We start from the raw sequence: 21012 nt of genomic DNA on the forward strand, positions 1-21012 counted from the left end.
TTACCATTAATTTTTATAGGTGTAATAATGGAATTATGGTTATATATGTAAATATTCATATATTAGAACATGTGCTATGAGGGAACTGTCATGATATTTAGAAATCTATTTTCAAAGAAATCAGCAAATGTACATACTACAGCAAATACAACGGGGTGCCTGGGTTGCTCAGTAGGTTGAGTGTCCGACTCTTGATTTCAGCTCAGGTCATGACCCCAGAGATGTGGGATCAAGCCTTATGCTGGGCTCTGTGCTGTGTGGAGCCTGCTTAAAATTCTCTCTCTGCCCCCCCCCCCCAAATAAAATGAAATATAAAAAAATATTCTAAACCAAATATGACAAAATTTTAATTGCTGAATTCAGGTATTAGATATATAAGTAAGTTATGTTCTATTCTCTCAAGTTTTCTATGTGTTTACCAATTTTCATGATGAAAATTGAAATTAAAAAAAGCCTGGGCAAATACAGCAAAATGTTAAGATGTGGAAAAGCTGAGTGATGGGATCATGATATTCATTAGTTTGCTATGTATTTTTTGCATGTCTGTAATATTTCACAATAAAAAAATAAATAAATCCGGTATGTTTAGACTCATTAACCCCCCAAATTTCCCACCACTGCATCTCTAATATTTAAAAATGTTTAGAAGCCTCTAGAAATTATTAAAAATTAACTGCAAACTACTGCTTCTAATATATAGCACTTTGGTAGTGATGAAGAGACACAGACAAAAAGAAACATTATAAGTGTCAAAAACCTAGCTATGATAACTATTTCTATAGTTTGGATTGGCCTTCTTCAATGTTCCTGTCATCTAAACTACTAAGGTTTTACTATTTCGGCATGAAATGTAGTCCACAGGTAATAGGAACTAAAAGAAAGAGAAAGCAAAGTGATGAGTCTTTTAATTGAAGTAAAACTCAAATACTTTAAGGCAAATATATAATTAAATATTTATAGCTTGGATCTGATTAGATTTGGGTGAAATAATCCAAGAGAGATTCTTTAAAACTAATGCTATATATAAAGGATTCTTTTAATATCTAATAGATGAAGTTTTTTAAATAATTTTTTTAATCTTTAAGTTTATTTGAGAGAGAGAGAAAGCATGAGTTGGGGGGGGGGGGGAATCCCAAGCAATTTTACCACTACCTCTTTCTAGCTCACTCCTTGTGATACCTCAACTCTAACAATTCTTTAACCTCCAACCTCCACCAGTACTTACAATGTATTGATTAGAACACAATTTTCACTGTTCCTCCCCTTCTTTGTACCCTCACTTTCCGGTGTAGGATTCCATGGCCAATCAATATTATCACTCCCTCATAAACATCCTTAACTCCTTTGCTCCAATCTTTGTCATGCCAGTCTGCTAAATCCCCACTCTAGTTAAGTCTGACGGTATGCCCACTTTTTGCTACACCCTTGCATCTTCATGTAGTTGACCTTGACTTTACATTCATGAGTACAAAACTTGGAAGTGGACCCTTAGTGCTACCTGACAATCATACTATAGTTGTCAAGGCTACTCACTCTTGTTTGACAAGATGACTACTTCCTCAAAACTCCAACATCTTCTAGAAACACATTCTCATCTGATAACCTTGCTTCTTGTTTCACTTAGGAAACAGAAGCATTCACAAAAGAACATGCACAACTGCCACTTCTACACCTAATTTATTGTAGCCATTCCCACGTCTTCCTTTTGTTAAACTGGCAGAGAAATTCTCCATGCTCCCATCTAAGACTAACCTCTACAATGATATTCTCAAGAATATTCTCTCGTATTTTCAAGATCACTCCACAAATACTCCTCATTCTTTTCCTGTACCATTCTCCCCTTCTCTGACAGATCATAGGCATCAGCATATAAACATGCTGTTATTTCTCCCATGCTTAAGTAACTCTTGTTGCAATACTCATATCTGAAAAAGCCGTCTTCAATATAAGACAAAATGAAGAGTTAAAGTGGGGACAGAGATAGAGACCCCTTTATTACCAGAGATAAAAAAGGAACTTTTTTTTTTTTCTTTTCTTTTTTTGAGACAGAGAGAATGTGTGTGAGCAGGGGAGGGGCAGTGGGAGAGGGAGAGAGAATCCCAAGCAGGCTCCATGCCCAGCACGGAGCCAGAAGCAGGACTCGATCCCACCACAATAAGATCATGACCTGAGCCAAAATCAAGAGCTGGATGCCTAAATGATGGAGCCACCCAAACACCCCAGGAAGGAACATTTTATAAATGCTTAAAGGGTTAATACATCAAGAAGGGTTAATGCATCATCTGTATGCACCTAATACCAAATCTTCAAAATATATGAAGCATTAACTATGCTTCAATTAAAAAAAAGAAGAAGAAAAATACATGAAGCAAAACTAGACAACTGAAGAAACAGACAAATCCACAATTATAGCTGGAATTTTCAATAGTCCTCTCTCAACTGTTCTGACAGAATAAGTAGATAAAAATCAGCAAAAATATACAAGACTTGAATAACACCATTACACCAAGTGACATTTATAGAACCTTGTATAAAACTGCAGAATATAAATTATTTACATTCTCTGGGACCCTCCCCAAACACCTGGAACATTCACCAAAACAGACAATATGTGCTAGACTATAAAACAAATCTCAAATTTAAAAGGACTGAAATAATCTGACCTTCCTGGAATTAACAGAAATCAGTATAATAAGGTAGCTAGAAAAGCCCCAAGTATTTGCAAATTAAGCAACATTTTTTCTGTGTAGCCCACAGATCAAAGAAGAAATAATAACAGAACAATAATAAAAAACACAACATAACAGAATTGGTGGGATGCAAGTAAATCAGTATTCAGAGGTAAATTTATAATTTTAATGCTAGTATTACAGATAGAAAGTTTAAAACCAGTTATTTAAGCATTTACCTCGAGAAGGGAGTTTGTTTGTTTGTTTGTTTGTTTGTTTAATTTATTTATTTTGAGAGAGAAAGAACATGAGCAAGGGAGGGGCAGAGAGAGATAGAATCCCAAGTAGGCTCCGCACTGTAGGCCAAAGCCTGTTGTGGGGCTCAAAATAAAAAATGGTGAGATCATGATCTGAGCTGAAATCAAGAGTCAGATGCTTAATACACTGAGCCACCCAGGCACCCCAAGAAGAGAGATTTCTTAGGAGCAAATGAAAGAATAATTAAGATTATAAAGATTAAGAGAAATAAGAAATAAACAGAAAAGCAATTTTTGAAAAGATCAGTAAGACTGATAAACTGATAGGCAGACTCATTAAGAAAAAAGAGAGAAAACACCTATTACCAGTATCCCAGAAAAGGGATTACAGATTCTACAATCCTTAAAAGGGTAACGGGGATATTATGAACAACAATCTGACAGGAAATTTAGGTAAAATGGACAATTTCCTTAAAAGACAAAAATTACCAAAACTGACACAAGAAGAAACACCAAATCAGAATAGTACTAAATCTACTAATTAGATTTCTAGTGACAAACCTTCTGACAAAGAAAACTCAAGGCCCACAAAGCTTCACCGGCAAATTTTATTGAACATTTAAAGAAGAAATATCAGTCTTTTGCAAATTCTTTTTAGAAGATGGAGAACACTTGCCAACGCATTTTATAAGGCTGGCAAAACCCTCATACCAGAATCAAACTAAGACCTAGAAAAAAAGATTACATCTATAAATGAATGTGGGGAGAACTGCTGTCTTAATAATACTGAGGCCTTCAGGGTGCCTGGGTGGCTCAGTTGGTGAAGCATCTGACTCGGTTTTGGCTCAGGTCATGATCTCACAGTTTGTGAGGTCGAACCCCGCACTGGACTCTGAGAGGACGGCATGGAGCCTTCTTGGGATTCTCTCTTGCTCTCTCTCTCTCTCTCTCTTTCTCTCCTGCTCTTTCCCTGCTCATGTGTGCATGCTCTCTTTTTCTCAAAATAAACTTTAAAAAATAATAATACTGAGCCCTTCAATCTATGAATTTTAAAAACTTACACCACCAAACATTCTTGAGGATATGGAATAACCAGAATTCTAATATATTATCAGAGAATGTGAAAGTACTTGGGAAGTCAGTCTGGCAAGTATCTCATAAAGCTAAACATACAACCATCCTATGACCGAGTAAATCTACTGCTAGGAGTTTACCCTAAATAAAATCATGGGTCCACAAAAAGACTTATTACAAGAACATTCTTAGCAGAGTTATTTATAACAACCAAAAACTAGAAAAACCGAAATGTCCATTAACTGATGAATAGCGATATATCCAACAACAGAATAGTATTCAGCCATAAATAGGAATGAACCTTTGGTATAGGCAACAATAAGATGTATCTCAAACACATGCTGATTGAACTAAGCCAGTCACAGAGTACACATGCATAACTACATTTATATAAAGTTCTAAAACAGGCAAAACTTTTTTTTTTTTTTTTTAAATGAAAGGAATCAGAACAGTAATACTTTGCAGGAAGCAGGGACTGAAAGGGAAGGAACAAAGTTCTGTCCACTGAGAAGGCCACTCTCATTAATGTTAGAACAACACTAACAGCAATGAGTTTACCAGCTCACCTATTAGATCTTGGCTTCAAAATACCATTTTCCTCTTAAAAACAAAACAAAACAAAAAAAACAAAACAAAACAAAAAACCAGGGCTCCCTGGAGAAATGGCTGATTCCAGAGCTATGACAGACCTAACAGATGAGCCTGGAATATCTTGTTCTAAAAAATAATCAGAATGAAGTAATCAAATGAAGAGGACATGTAAAAAAGACATAGAAGCCAGCAGGAACTGGGCTCCCACTGGCCAAATCAGGGACAATATAGGCACCAAAATAAATGATAGTAACAGATTATAATCCACTAAATAAAAGAGGAACTAAATAAATGAAAGAACTGGAAGTTTAATGAAAAACTAACAAGTGCAATGAAATCTGCACATCACTTCTGTGATATTCCTACCAGAAAAATATAACCTTAAATAAACCTTGAGCAAATATCAGATAAACCCAAAGTGAGAGACATTCTACAACATAACTTATCTATAATCCTCAACTGGTCAAGGTCATGAAAGTCAAGAAAAGACTTACAACTGTTTCAGTCTGAAGGGGACAAAAGAAAACAAGGCAACCAAATGTAAGCCCTGGCCCTAATTAAACTGGATCCCTTTGCTATAAAGGGCATTTTAAGATAAGTGGAAAATTTAAGCAGAGTCTGAGAATTAGATGGTGATAATGTACTGATATTAATTTTCTAATTTTAATGACTATATTCTGGCCATGTATAATAATGTTCTTGTTTACAGTAAATATACATTAAAGAATATGTGGTGATGATGCATCAAGTCAGCAATTTATTCTCAAATAGTTCAGGGAGAAAAAGTCTTTGTACTTATACTTCCAACTTTTCTGTAAGTTTGCAATCGGTTCAAAACAAAATCAGTTCAATGGCTCAGCTGGTTGAACATCCAACTCGATTTTGGCTTAGGTCATGATCTCGCGGTTCATGAGAGCAGTCCCCCATCTGGCTCTGCACTGTTGGAGAGCCTGTTTGGGATTTTCTCTCTCTCTGTCCCTCCCCAGGTTATGCTCTCTCTCTGTCTCTTTTAAAATAAACTTTAAACAAAACAAAACAAAGGAATGTAGCCCACCAGACCTGCTGCATGTATCAACCCCCAAAACTGGGTTTTAAATTAAAACCCCCCAAAAGCAGCTATTTTGGGGGGAAACCTCAAACCTCACTGAATCATAACTTATCATGCATTTCATCGTGTATAAATTGTACAACACTTTTTAAAAAGCAAAAATAGGGGTGCCTGGGTGGCTCAGTCGGTCAAATGTTTGACTTTGGCTCAGATCATGATCTCACCATTCATGAATTCCAGCCCCATGTTGGGATCTGGGCTGACAGCTTGAAGCCTGGAGCCCGCTTTGGATTGTGTGTCTCCCTCTCTCTCTGTCCCTCCCCTGCTTGCTCTCTCTGTCTCTCTCTTAAAAATAAACATTAAAAAAAATTTTTAATAAATAAAAAGCAAAAATAAAGTTCTCTAACTTTATCCTAGGTCTTTCTCTAGCTACCCATTTCTCAACTCTGCTGCTGAGAAAATCTCTTCGAATATGGAGTCTATACTCCACTTCTAATTTCTCTCCTTTTAATTTCTCTAAATTACTATAAAGTAGTAGATCCTATGACTTCTCTCATTAAAAAAAAAGTTATCAAATCACTAAATCCCAATAGTTCTTATGTTATGAGACTACCAGCAACATTTGACATAGTTGATTACCTCTTCCTCCTTCAAATACTTCAATCTTTTCGCTTCCAGATACTTCATTCTCCCAAGCTAGCCTTCTCAGTCACAATGGCTTCCTTAATATTCCTTGAACACATACAGCACATTCTGCACTTGCGATTCTGCTGTATGTTAACAATCTTCCTTGAGATATCTACATTGCTCACAAATTCATTCCTTTTATTATATACTCAAATGTCACCTTAGTAGTTGGACCTGATCACCCTGTATTTTCTCCATAACACAAATCACAATTTTCCATGTATTTATGTCTGTTTCTCATAACCAGAATGTAAGCTCCATGAAAAGAGAAACTATTTGTATACTGCTCTATCTCCAGTGCAGTTTTTTATCCCCAGATAAATTTCTGCCACATAAGTATAGCTAAATGAGTATTTCGCAAATGGAAGGCAGCTATGCTCACCACTATACGACCAACGCAGTATTTGACAAATGGTAAATGAACTTAAAATATAAACAATCTCAGGGGCGCCTGGGTGGCTCAGTCGGTTAAGCAGCCGACTTCAGCTCGGGTCATGATCTCACGGTTTGTGAGTTCGAGCCCCACGTCGGGCTCTGTGCTGACAGCTCAGAGCCTGGAGCCTGTTTCAGATTCTGTGTCTCCCTCTCTCTCTGCCCCTCCCCCGTTCATGCTCTGTCTCTCTCTGTCTCAAAAATAAATAAATGTTAAAAAAAAATTTTTAAAAATATATAAACAATCTCAGTAGAACAATATATTGTATTTTAATAATAGGTTATATGGCTTTTTTGTAGAATTTAAAACAGAGCATACTGGAGAATGACGAGGTCAGGGAAAACAATATATATATTACATGAAAAAGTGCAAGGAAATAAGAGAAAAATAAGATAACAAAAGCACCAAACAATAAATATAAAGGAGATAAAATTATCAGGCAAAAAAAACTATGCAATCAAATTCAAGTATATACTCTATAAAAGACATACCTAAAAGGAATGACAAGTTAAAAATAAATGGAAGGGTCAGAAATGTATCATGCAAACTACAAAACCTGAAAATGCAATCTAACTTGTAAAAAAAAAAAAAATTGCATTCAATGGCATAAGAAGATCTCTTCATGATTAAGGTGAATTCTTTCAAGCCTTTACCTTTAGGTAAATCTAATGTTTTTAAAACTGGTGAGGGTGGGAGTGGTAAAATAGGAAGGCCAAGAAAAGTAGTCACAAAAAATACAAAAGCTGATCTTCACCTCCTCTAAAAAGAAAGCACAATGGACAAAAACAGAGACCAATCTCATCTGTAAGTGGTGGTAAGATAAAAATATTTAAATATAAAATAGTCTTCATCAATTCATTAAAAAAACCTCAAGATATTCATTTCAGAAATGCAAGGGTGGTTCAAAATACAAAGATATGATAATAAAATCTATTATATTAAATATTATGTAGTATTAACATTTGCATGTAACATAATATAATCAAATATTTCCATGGAAACCAAATGGCACTTGATAAATTCTAATATGGATGTTTAAATAAAAATTCTTTGCAAAACAAGACAAATTACTCTTCAAAGTAATAAGCAAGGATATTTAGTGAAGACACACTAGAACCATTCTCATTAAATTAAGGAACAGATGACTGTAATCATTTTTAAACACTGTTCTGAAAGTGCTTGCCAATGCAATCTGAAAAGAGAACAAAGAGGCATGTATATCAAAAACAAAGTGAATTTATGAAAATGACCAGATATGGTTATAAGCCTGAAAAACAATCAGCTGAAGCCACTCCCTAGAAAGTAAGAGAAGCCAGTAAAATTATCAGGTTTTAAAATATACTGAAAGGGGCACCTGGGTGTCTCAGTAGGTTAACTGTCCGACTTTGGTTCAGGTTATGATCTCACAGTCCGTGGGTTTAAGCCCCGCCTCAAACTCGGTGCCAAAAGCTCAGAACCTGGAGCCTGCTTTGGATTCTGTGTCTCCCTCTCTCTCTGCCCCTCTCCCCACTCACACTCTGTCTCTCTCAAAAATAAAACATAAAAAAAAAAATGTTTTAAATATATTGGGAAAAAACCGTAACAGGGGCACCTGGGTGGCTCAGTCGGTTAAGTGTCCAACTCCTGATTTCAGCTCAGGTCACGATCTCACGGTTTGTGAGTTCAAGCCCTGCGCCTGGCTCTGCAGTAACAGTATGGAGCCTGCTTGGGATTCTCTCTCTTCCCCTCTCTCTGCCCCTCCCTCATTCATGCTTTCCCTCTCAAAATAAATAAAACAGAATAGAAGAGAATAAAATAAAATAAAATAAAATAAAATAAAATAAAATAAAATAAAGAAAATATATCCAAAAAATCCAAAAAGACAACCCAATTAAAAAATAGGCAAAGGATTTGAATAGACACTTCTACAAAGAAGATATACAAATGGCAAATAAGCACATGAAAAGATACTCAACATCCTTAGTCATTAGAACAGTGCAAATCAAAATCACAGTAAGATATCATTTTACATCTATTAGGATGGCTATAATAATATAAGGAAAAAAAAGAAAATAACAAGCACTGACGATGTGGTGAAATTGGAACCCTTGTACATTGCTGGTAGGACTGTAAAATGGTTCAGCTACTATGTAAAATAACTAAGCAGTTCCTCAAAAAGTTCAACATAGAATTAACATATCTCAGTAATTCTATTCGTAGCTATAAACTCAAAAGAATTGAAAACAGGGAGTCAAACAGACACCCATAGGCTGACGTCCATAGTACCATTATTCACAATAGCCAAAAGGTAGAAAAGATCAAGATGGGGCAGCCTTCACGGCTCAGTCAGGTACATATCCGACTCTTGATTTTGACTCAGGTCACGATCTCATGCTTTATGAGTTCAACCCTCACATCGGGCTCCGCACCAATGAACGCTGCAGAGCCTGCTCAGAATTCTCCTATCTCTTGCTCTCAAAATAAATAAACAAACTTTGAAAAAAAAAAAAAGACCCAAATGTCCATGAACAAATGAATAAACAAAATGTGGCATATATACACAATAGAATATTATTCAGCCATGAACAGGACTGGAGTCCTGATATATGCTACAACATGAAATATCTGCTAAGTGAAATAAATTGAAAACATTATGCTAAGTGAAATAAGCCACACACAAAAGGACAAATACTGCTGTGACACCACTTAAACAAAATATCTAGAACAGATAAATTCATAGAAACAGAAAATAGATTAGAGGTTACCAAGGGCTGGAGGGGAAAAGTGAATGGGGATTTACTGTTTTTTTTTTTTTTAATTTTTTTTTAATGTTTATTTACTTTTGAGAGAGAGAGAGACAGACAGACAGAGAGGAAGGGCCAGAGAGAGAGGGAGACACAGAATCTGAAACAGGCTCCAGGCTCTGGGCTGTCAGCACAGAGCCCGATGCGGGGCTTGAACTCACGAACCGCGAGATCATGACCTGAGCCGAAGTCAGACGCTTAACCGACTGAGCCACCCAGACACCCTGCAGATTTACTGTTTAACAGCCACAAAGTTTCTGTTTGGGGTGATGAAAAAATTTTGGAAAAAGCACTAATGGTCACATAATATTATGAATACAATTAATGCTACTTAACTGTACACATAAAAATGGTTAAAAAGAAACATAGAAAAAAAAGATTCACTCTTTCTACAATAACCTATCCCAAAGCTCTAAACCTCTGTGGAAAAAAAAGTGTGCCTGTCAATCCCTCACACACCAAGTGAACAAGAGCTTCTTCTATGAGAGGAAGAATCTCAGGATAAACCTTAGTGGAATTATGGGTATGCAGTCAAGAGTTAAAGTTATCCCATGTGTCTAGCAGAATGCCTGTCACATAGATTTCAATAACCATTTGTCCAGACAAGGTGGAAGGGGAGGGAACTGGGACAGGAGAGCTGAAAAAAAAGAGGGAGAAAGGAAGGTTGGCTTGAGGTTACAAGTTATTACTATAACTGTAAGGAATTAGAATGACCAAATAACCCAGTTTTAATTCTGTCATGTATGTGTAGAACTTGAGTTACCTAACTTGGATTTTGAAGTGGGGAAATAAATATATATTAAAAATTGTTTTCCACAGTTTTCTCACACACTACTAATAAAGACAGAACATATAGTGGAAGAGAAAATCTCATTTGTAATAGCAATAACATGAATGAAATACCTAGGAATAAACCTAATAAGAGATGTTTACCATCTAAAATTTAAAACTCTTTAAAAAGATGGACATTTAAAAAAGACCCAAATAAGTAGAAAAATATTCCTTTTTTTTTTTTTTACATTTTTTAATGTTTTTTTTTTTTTTTTAAAGTTTATTTTTGAGAGACAGAGAGAGACAGAACACAAGCAGGGGAGGGACAGAGAGAGAGGGAGACATAGGATCTGAAGTAGGCTCCAGGCTCTGAGCTTTCCGCATAGAACCCAACGTGGGGCTCAAACTCTCCGACCTCAAGATCATAACCTGAGCCGAAGTTGGACACTTAATTGACTGAGCCTCCCAGGTACCCCTAGTGTTTATTTCTGGGGGAGAGACAAAGAGAAAGAGAGAGGGTGCATATGGGGGAGCGGCAAAGAAAGGGGGACTAAGGATCCCAAGCAGGCTCTGAAAGCAATGAGGCTTGAACTCACAAACTGTGAGATCATGACCTGAGCTGAAGTCAGATGCTTAACCAATTGAGTAACCCACGCATCCAGAAAAATATTCTTGCTTACTATTAAAAAGAAAAGACTCAACAATGTAAGGATGTTGACTCTCCCTAAGTTAAACTTAATTTAACAGGATCTCAAGTAAAAAAAAACAACAAAAAACAATCAACAAAAATCTTTTTGGAACTTGATAAAATGTTCATCTAGAAGAACAAACAGAATTAGAGAAAACTTAGGAAAACTCTTAAAGAATAACAAGTGGGGGGGCCTAGTCACATCATATATTAATCATAAAATTTTTAACAGCATTACACTAATGGAGCAAGGACAAAAGATACATGATTTTTATGATACTTTAATATGCTAAAAGCAATTTTAAATCATTAATGAAAAGACAGCTTAAACTGGCAGGTGGAAAATTGGCTAAGTCATCTGAGAAAGCAAAGCTGGATTCCTATCTCATGCCTTATAGCAGGAAAGAGTCAAAAGTTTGCACTTAAGGGGCGCCTGGGTGGCTCAGTCGGTTAAGTGGCCGACTTTGGCTTGAGTCATGATCTTGCGGTCCGTGAGTTCGAGCCCCGCGTCGGGCTCTGTGCTGACAGCTCAGAGCCTGGAGCCTGTTTCAGATTCTGTGTCTCCCTCTCTCTGACCCTCCCCCGTTCATGCTCTGTCTCTCTCTGTCTCAAAAATAAATAAACGTTAAAAAAAATTAAAAAAAAAAAAAAGTTTGCACTTAAAAAAGAAAAAATCCCAAAAATATTAAAAGAAACAATGGATAAACTTTAAAATCTTAGAGTAGGGAGGGCCTTTTTGTAAGATATGACAAAAACACATACTTGCAATATTTAAGGGCTGATTCACTTAGATACAAAGGATATACTTTTCTTAGAATCAAAAATGTGTTAATTATCAAATTAAAAAAATAGTTTAAAAATACAGTAAAAAATCCACAGAAAATAACAAGTGTTGGCAAGGATGTAGGGAAATTGGAACCTATGTGCACTGTTGGAAGGAATGCAAAATGGAGTAACCAATATGGAAAACGAATACTTATATCTTTACAACAGGATCCTGATTTTAGAAAAATAAATCTATGTATGCAGAAGAAAAAAAAACCTAGGTAAGTATTATCTCTGTAGTGAAGAGTACCTTCTTTGTCACTTTCTTTATATTTTTGTTATGTTTGTACTGTTTTAAATAATGGAAGCTAATATTTATTGAGAATTTTTAAAAGTCAAGTTGTTAATGCACTTTACTTGTACTTAACCTCCTCATTTAATCTTTACAACCACTGTAAAAGTAAGTACTATTAACTTCACTATAAGACTATTCAGGGATGGAATGTGATGGAACCAGAATTCATGAACATAAAACTATTTTTTTAAATAGCTTTATTGAGGTATAATTTACATAACAATAACACTTGTTTTAAGCATATAATTCTATAATTTTTAGTAAATTTAGAATTGTGTGACCATTGTCACAATCTAATTTTAAAACATTGCCACTGTCCCCAAAAGAAATCTCATGCCTATTTGCAGTCATTCTCTCTCACACTCAGTCTGACAACTACCATTCTATCTTCTGTCTACAGATTTGCCTTTTCCAAACATACATATAAATACAATCATATTGTATGTGAGGTTTTTTTCTGTCTGATTTTTTTTTTTACTTGGAATGTTTTTGAGTTCTCTCATGTTTGTAGTATCTTTTACTCCTTTTTATTGTCAAGTGGTTATTCCATCATATAGATATACTACACTTTGTTTATTCACTTATCAGTTGACAGAGATCTCAGTTGTTTCCATTTTGGGGCTACTGTGAATAATGCTGCTATAAATATTTACATACTAGTTTTTGTATGGACATATGTTTTAAAATTTTTTTTTAACGTTTATTTATTTTTGAGAGACAGAGCGTGAGCAGGGGAAGGGCAGAGAGAGAGAGAGAGAGAGAGAGACAGAGAGAGAGACAGAGAGAGAGAGAGAGAGAATCTGAAGCAGGCTCCAGGCTCCCAGCTGTCAGCACAGAGACCAATGCGGGGCTCGAACTCACAAACCATAAGATCATGAGCTGAGCCGAAGTCGGACACTTAACCGACTGAACCATCCAGGTGCCCCTGGACATATGTTTTCATTTCTCTTGAGTAGATAGATACCTAGGAGTAGAATTGCTGGATCATATAGTACATCTAACTTTTTAAGAACTTGCCAAACTGTTTTCCAAAGTAGTTGCATCATTTTACATTCCCATCAGCAATACGAGTGTTTTTCCACATCCTCACCAACACGTACTGTCTACTATTTTTATAAGAAAAATGTAAAGGTAAATGTTTTTAAGAGTCTGAGAACACTGACACCTATCATTTTTTGCCACACTGTACTTCCTATATGTACACTCTGCCACTTCTTAAACATCTACCCACTCTATGACATAAATCGAGACTGAATAAAATCGGAATGTGTTCAATACATGCAGAAAACTAACCATGTACATGAACAACTCTTCTTATGTAAACTTCTACTTCGAATTAAAAAAAAAAGATTATATATGAACACACAGTGCATATATAATACCACTTCAAAATAGCATACGTACCCAATTTTAGTTCAATTGCTGTGTTGGTGTTACATTTGTACTCTGCCAGCTTCTTCTCCACTGCACTCTTGTACTCAACCAAAAATTTCTCCATAGCACCAAATCCTAAGGGAAAGTTTTTAAAAGGCCTTGTTGGAACTGGTTTAAATAGTCAAATCTACAAATAGCGTTCTTATTAGCAGTAGAATAAAAGGTAAGATTTAAAACATGCTGACAGATCATAAAAGTAAAGGCCTATAGACTCCTAAATAAATGTACTGCATATGACTTCCTCATTAGAAAACAAGAGAAATATCACTTGTGAGATAGAAGCTTATGAACTAGGCTTGCTTTACATGAATAAGTAAATCTGAAAATTAATGACTACTGACCTTTCCTTATATTTAATACTAATATACACTACCTGCTAGGATTTACACCTGAGCGGCTTTTTAAAATATAAAAAGGATGCCACTGCTCCACCAAGAAACAAAATGAGAATATCCTTTGATAATTACAATACCATTTCATCTCTAATACTGGAAAAATTCTACCCAGAGTACTTCATATCAACTATTAAAAAACCATCAACTGATAATGCATACATTATCTCAGGAAGGATACACAAGAAACTGGTAACCATGGTTATCTCTAGGATAAGAGAGAAGGAATGGGGATTAGGTTGGGAAAGAAAATTTTAACTGCATTGAAGTTTTTTTTAACCATATATGTATAAAGTCATAAACTATGGGCTACTGACAGCTAAATGGTTTTTACTACAACGTGGGCACCCATCAATACATGTAATAATTAAAAATGGAAGCAATCATTATCAAAGTAAACTGTCAAGCAAAGATGACAATAAATCTCCTGACATAATGAACATAAAAATTAGTAAAAATTCAGGAAAAAAGAAGTCATTAGCAGAAACAAAAGAAAGGTACAATGACACGCCATAAACTTTAACAAAGAGACATCATACACAGAAAATGGGGGGAACATTTGAGGCACTACAGATTAATAGTCTGGAGTCAGAATTCCTAGAATCAAATCCAGTCTTCACCACTTACTGGATCTGTGAACTAGAACTAGAGCACTTGACTCCTCAGACCCTAACCTATGAAACTGAGGCAACAGAACCCACTTCAAGGGAATTATATACAACGCAAGCAACAAAATCTAACTTGTGAAATCATACTTTGGCTTAATCCCCACAATCTCTTAGACAAGTAAATACTCTATCAGTCCCATTTCATATTCAAAAGCTCAGGATTAGAAAGAAAGAGGTTTCATTGCTTAAAGGCGCCCAACTATTAAGTGGTGAAGCAGAGATTCAAATTTAGGTGTAATTCTTACTATATGCACACCATACATAATACATATGGTCCCCCTCTTTTATAGCACCAGTGTACCCCCAAAATCCCACAGTCACTATCTGGTAGAACAGTCCTTCCTTGAATATCTGTAGCGTTCACGTGATAGCCTGTCTATCCAGCACATCCATAAAAGTGTAGTAAGACAACTATGAAGACAGCGGGAAAAGATAAAAGTAGGAACTGTCCCTTCACTTCAAAAAATATGTAATTGGAAAACCACACCAAAATAGGCTCAATACATGTAAAAAATAGCAATTATTAGTCATTAAATGTTGTAAACTAAAGAGACTCAATAAAGAAAGCAGAATAGAACGAACACGAGAATTATAGTGTAGAAAGAATACTAAGAGAAGTTTAGATGAAGGAAGAAAGCGAGAAACTCTTTCTCAAAGGAAATCTAAATCGAGCCTAGGAATATTAAACGCGAGAGATTAAGAAAAACGATTACGAAGTCAAGATTCAAGTGAGAGCCCTAACGCAGGGCAAGGCAGAACTGCGCTAGCTCAGAAGTTGACTGTAGTGGAAGGAAGGTGGAGGGAGACCTGGAAGAGGAAGATCTGAGCATTAAAATCAGCTGGCGGGAACAGAACCAGACTACTGTGGCTGAGGCAGCAGTGGGGAAGAAGCAACGAGGAGATTAACAGGCCTCAAGACATCTAGCACCTTACAAGCCCAAATCGCGACGCCTTCCCCCGGCTTCCTCAGCCCTCCGCCGGGGCCGAGTTCTTCGCAGAAGCCGCAGAACCCCGAGTAGTTGGGGGTGGGGGCACGAACCTCGGCCGACAAGGAGCTGGGGTGAGAGTTCCGTGCTTCCAGGCTGAAGGAAGCCTTCTGGAACCCAGGCTGGTGCCCGAAAGTTCCAGGCGGGCACTGTCACCACGGTCTCGGCGTTCTTTCCCAAACCTGCCCGCCCCCTCCCCTTGGTAAACTTTTCCCGGGAACTTACCCGCCATTTCCGAGCTGCGAGCACCCGCGGCTGAGGAAGGACGAATCAACCCGCGCGCTCCCTGGCCGGAAGTGAGCTCGTTGTCTGACGCATTTCCCCCACCCACCTCTGGCATGTCGCTAGCCAATGAGAGGAGGAGATTCGAGGCGCAGGGAGGTGGATGCACCCCAAGAGGAGGGGCTGACACCGCGGGGAATGCTCCGACCGTTGCCTAGCCACCGCAAGCGCGGTCAGCAGCTTTGCAGGCCTGAGCCGGAGGTGGAGGCCGCATAAGGGACCTAACGTGTTAAGATGCTCGCTGGCCGGCGCGAGGACAGTTTCTTTTAGGTTGGATTGAATGATATAAATACCCCCCCCCCCCAGGGATGTTTCAGAGATGGGTAGAGAAACTTCCCCTTTGGCCTGCACCAACACCTAAGGCCTTAGGTTTATGTAGGTAAAATGTAGGGTTTGAGTTGCATTTGCGGGAGAAATATACAATTATTTGCTTCTATTTGAAAAAAATTTTTTTTCTAATGTTTATGTTTGAGAGACAGAGCGCGAGTTGGGGAGGGACAGAGAGAGAGAGAATCTGAAGCAGGCTCCAGGCTCTGAGATGTCAGCACAGATCCCGTTGGGGTCAGAACCCACAAGCTGTGAAATCATGACCCTGGCCAAAGTTGGAGGCCTAACCGACTGAGCCACCCAGGTGCCCCTATTTGTTTCTATTTTTGCCCTAAATTCTTGTTTAACTTCGTTTTTCTTTTCTCATGTGTTTAAACAGTATATATTGTAACGTTGAGGTACTCTGCCGCTGAAATTGTTACCTAATAATACCTCAAACTCTACTGGCCCGAACCATCGCACAGGATGCTTCCTGATTTGGGCCATAGTACTTGCTAGTATTTCATAATTGCTGAAACCTTTCGTCCCAGAAGATAAGTCATTATTTAGGTATCCACAAATAGTCCCACAATGTTGTCTAAAACACTAGAATGTCTTGTCTGAACAAATGTTGTTTAATAGGTTTTACAATGATACTGCTAAAGCTAAAATGGACCCTTGGGATGATAGTCTAGAACTAATACATCCTCTCATTTTAGTGATAAAGACATTAAAGCCCAGAAAAGAGAAATTGCCCCAAGTTCACACTCAGTATACAGCCTACCTTAGAGTCAGGTTCTCCAGATACTCAGCCCAGTATTTGTTCAACTGCATGGAGATGGCCTTCTTGAAGATAAAGATCACAAAAGGTACCAAGAATGCTTGGATCCTTCTTTACATCTAAATGAAACACAAGAAATTATGATCATGATGTTAAGAAGGAAACTGAAATCTGCCATTAATGACATTATGGATCAAAAAAGGAAAACAATCTTTTTTTATAATCATTTTTTCAAAATGACAAGGCTCATTCCTTTACAAAACCACCTTATTTGTAGATCAGCCAATAGCTGACCAGCAATTATCCTTATAATAAGAAAATAAAATCTGAAATGGATTAGTCCTGTGACTTTATGGTTGTAGAGAAAAAATACAGTGAAACCTATATATGATAAATGTGAATAAGAAATAAGATGAATGTGAATTAGAAATACAATGAAACATATATTGTTTGACTAGCATTTAGTATGATCTACTTGCAAAATTGAGGTTACATTTTTAAATTGTCCTTGTCTTAGAATTGTTCACACATATTTATTACACTGCCACAGAACACATGTTTAGGTACAGTTTACCTAAAAGTAAAAAGAATGACTTCCTTCAGAAAGGTAGTAGTAACATTACCAAAAAGGAGAAAGGTATTTTCTTTTTTTGCAGGGTTTTTCCCCCCTCTTTTTTAAATTTATCTTTTACCTTGTTATAAAGGGAATTTATTGAGTGAATGTTACCACCATGGAGTAAAATTTCTGCAAAAGGAATATGCTGTCCTTATACATATATAAGAGGCAACAGAGGGGTGTGGACAATTCAGTGCTCTACTAGTCTCAGTTCTGCTTCATGATTGTGGGACCTGTTTCATTTATTAAGTGGAGATAATACCTTCCCAGTTACCACACCTTGGTTGTGAAAATGAAATGGAACAATATTTATGAAAGAGGTTTGTAAACTCTAAAATTATATGTTAATATGAGATGATATTGGTATGTTAATATTTATTCTAGAATAGGAGGTTCGGAAAAGGCATTTTTCTCCAAAGAAAAAGGCCATGTTGCACTATTAGGAATGAACTAGCAACTGTATGTTTGATATAGATTCAAGTGCATATGGACTAGTAAATTTTGGCATCCTGTCTTGAAACCTCCAGAAGAGGGGTGCCTGGGTGGCTCAGTCAGTTAAGCGTCCAACTTCGTCTCAGGTCATGATCTCACAGTTCGTGGGTTCAAGCCCCGTCGGGCTCTGTGCTGACAGCTGAGAGCCTGGAGCCTGTTTCAAATTCTGTGTCTCCCTCTCTCTCTGCCGCTCCCCTGTTCACGTTCTGTCTCTGTCTGAAGAATAAATAAACATTAAAAAAATAATTAAAAAAAAAGAAAGAAAGAAACCTCCAGAAGAGATTTTTTTTTTTTCAACGTTTTTTTATTTATTTTTGGGACAGAGAGAGACAGAGCATGAACGGGGGAGGGGCAGAGAGAGAGAGGGAGACACAGAATCGGAAACAGGCTCCAGGCTCCGAGCCATCAGCCCAGAGCCTGACGCGGGGCTCGAACTCACGGACCGCGAGATCGTGACCTGGCTGAAGTCGGATGCTTAACCGACTGCGCCACCCAGGCGCCCCAAGAGATTTTTTTTTTTAAAACATGGTATTAAAGTGATGGACATCAGAAAGTGGGTATAAGAAATATGAAATCTAAAAGAAAATGCAGATATTTAATATGTCTTTATTTCAAAATGTATACTTCTCTACAGGTAGTAACAACAGCTAGTCAACTCATTTGTTTGGTTCATAGTGCTTATTGGGAGGGGAGGGGGGCAATGAGTTTCAATTCCCAGAACAATTATTTAGAATGCCCTACCCGCCTACTTGACTTTCTTATGAGTTAAAATAAAAATAGACAAGCTCATATCGAAAAATACTATTAGAATAGTAACTTAAAGGCATACATTACCAACAACTTGCACACTCCGTTTTGTAACTCTCATACACTAGCCATAGATGTATGAACTAGTACTTTTTAAGAAGCAATTTTGCAATTTTAACAAATTTAACAAAAATTTTAATTTGTACATTTTTGTTAAATTTGTATATATTTTGAGGTAGAAGTTCCACTTACAAGCATTTGTCTACAAAATTGTTTGCATAAGAATGCAAAGATGTATGAACAAAGATGTTCAATACAGCATTAATTTTATTGAGAAATTGGAAATAGCCTAAACATTCATCAAAAGGGGCTGGTTAATATGTACTGACATGGGAGAATATCTAGTATATAATAGGCTAAAAACTAAGTTACATAACATTATAATGTTATGTTATTTATATAAAGAAGTGTATTTTGATATAAACATACCTAACAAGGTTAACTGTGACTGCCTGTAGAAGGGAAAGTTTGAAGAGAATTAATGAGGAATTTTTAAAAAATACTGTTTGCTTCTTTTAATGAGGTTATATTAGTTTCTTTCATAATTAGAAACTTACTAGCCTTTTTGGAGGTTTTTAGACATATGTGCTAACTCTTACCCTCTTCTTTACATTCTATGAATTGTGATACACAGAATCAAAGAGAAGCAGCTTAACTGAAACAAGGAACAGTTGAAAGTCACTATTTCTACTTTTGCATTCTGTCATTATTTACAAGCAAATATTGATCAGAATGAGGAAAGAGCACTATAATTTATTATACTTGTTTATGAAATGACCAACCAGTAACGCATGCTTCACTTTTTGAAACTATAATTTCTAAAAATGGCATTAATTATGTGTGTCTACTTAGGGTAATACAATAAGGCCTAAGATATTTCACATTCCATAGTTAAAATGCTGTTTCATACATTTTTTTTCAATTTTAGCTAACAAAAAAATGACCATTATTCCCCTGTCTTAAATTTTTTTGATCTTGTTTTGGGTTGTTTCTTAATGTGGAAAGCTTCAGGGTAGGGGGAAGGTGAAGGAAACACTATCAAAGCTACTTAGATATTAAACAAATAAAATGAAAACTTATGACTAGAATATTCATTTTAAAATAATATATTATTTCAGTCCTTGTCTTTTTTTTTTTTTTGACTGGTATAAAACACATAAAATTGAACATTTTAATGATTTTTAAACATGCATTTTAGTAGTGTTAAGTATATTTACTTAATTGTGAAAGCTGTCATTTTTTTTTAATGTTTATTTGGTTTGAGAGAGCAAGAGGGAGAGATAGAGCACGTGCACAGGGTAGAGGGGGCAGTGAAAGAGGGAGAAAGAGAATCCCAAGCAGGGTCCATGCTGCCAGCACAGAGTCCTACACGGGGCTCAATCCCACAAACCCGAGATCATGACCCAAGCTGAAATCATGAGTTGTATGCTTAACCCACTGAGCCACTCAGGAACCCCAAAGCTGACATTTTAATGGACTGGTTTTCACCTTTTGATCTATTTATCCATATTACTATGCACAGTAAGACTCTTAACTTGCTATCATCTGGGCACACAAAGTGAGTAGCTTTTATACCAGTTATATAATACTGTGAATTAAATGTTTAGTTCATAAATCTATCCGTTAAAAGAATTATAAAATAAAACATAATTATAAACTAAAATATATATATTGTTATCAACAATATATATTATTGATTCTTAATATTTTTAACTTGTTAATTAAAAGAATTATAAAATAAAATATAAATATAAACTAAAAATATATATATATATATACAGTTATCAACAAACGAAACAAACTAGTGGCTGTGCAAATTAGTAAAATTAAAAGAATTCTGAAAATTTTCCTAGAGAGAATCCAGACTTTAAGTTTGTCATTAATCTCATCAACACAGGGCTCTCAGAGAATCCCTTTGCCAGTCTCTTGAATGAGCTAAGAGGACGAAAGGGTCATGCCAACTGGCATCATATAATACAGAGAGAACCTGCTTCATCAGGTAAGAAGGGTGTGTTGGTAGGGCTAGGATGCATTTAAATAATAAAATGTTTACTTTTTCATATCTTTGTAAGATTTAATTTTGTATATTGTATATGGGGAAGTTTATGTTATTATAGATATGGTGTG

General features: G+C 36.4%; 2 protein-coding genes across 3 annotated transcripts in view; one reads left to right on the forward strand and one right to left on the reverse strand.

Annotated features, from left to right (window-relative positions):
* Positions 1-15941, reverse strand: part of HAT1 (histone acetyltransferase 1) — a 59198-nt gene extending 43257 nt beyond the window's left edge. Inside the window, exons 1-2 of the mRNA XM_019459585.2 lie at positions 15827-15941; positions 13526-13630 (exon numbers count right to left, since the gene is read on the reverse strand). Coding sequence (XP_019315130.1) covers positions 13526-13630; positions 15827-15941 — 220 coding nt within the window. The remainder of the gene's footprint in view (positions 1-13525; positions 13631-15826) is intronic.
* The window catches only part of SLC25A12 (solute carrier family 25 member 12), a 206594-nt gene that overhangs the window by 63274 nt on the left and 122308 nt on the right, over positions 1-21012 (forward strand). The window contains exon 1 of one of the 2 annotated variants that reach the window (XM_019459557.2): positions 20777-20884. The exons of the other annotated variant lie outside the window; for it this stretch is intronic. The gene's annotated coding sequence lies outside the window, so the exon portion shown is untranslated. Of the gene's footprint in view, positions 1-20776; positions 20885-21012 lie in introns of those variants that run through there. 2 annotated transcript variants of the gene reach the window in all.

Source organism: Panthera pardus, unplaced genomic scaffold, assembly GCF_024362965.1.
Source record: "Panthera pardus isolate Hobbes unplaced genomic scaffold, ASM2436296v1 HiC_scaffold_10, whole genome shotgun sequence".
In the NCBI taxonomy this organism is placed as follows: domain Eukaryota; kingdom Metazoa; phylum Chordata; class Mammalia; order Carnivora; family Felidae; genus Panthera; species Panthera pardus.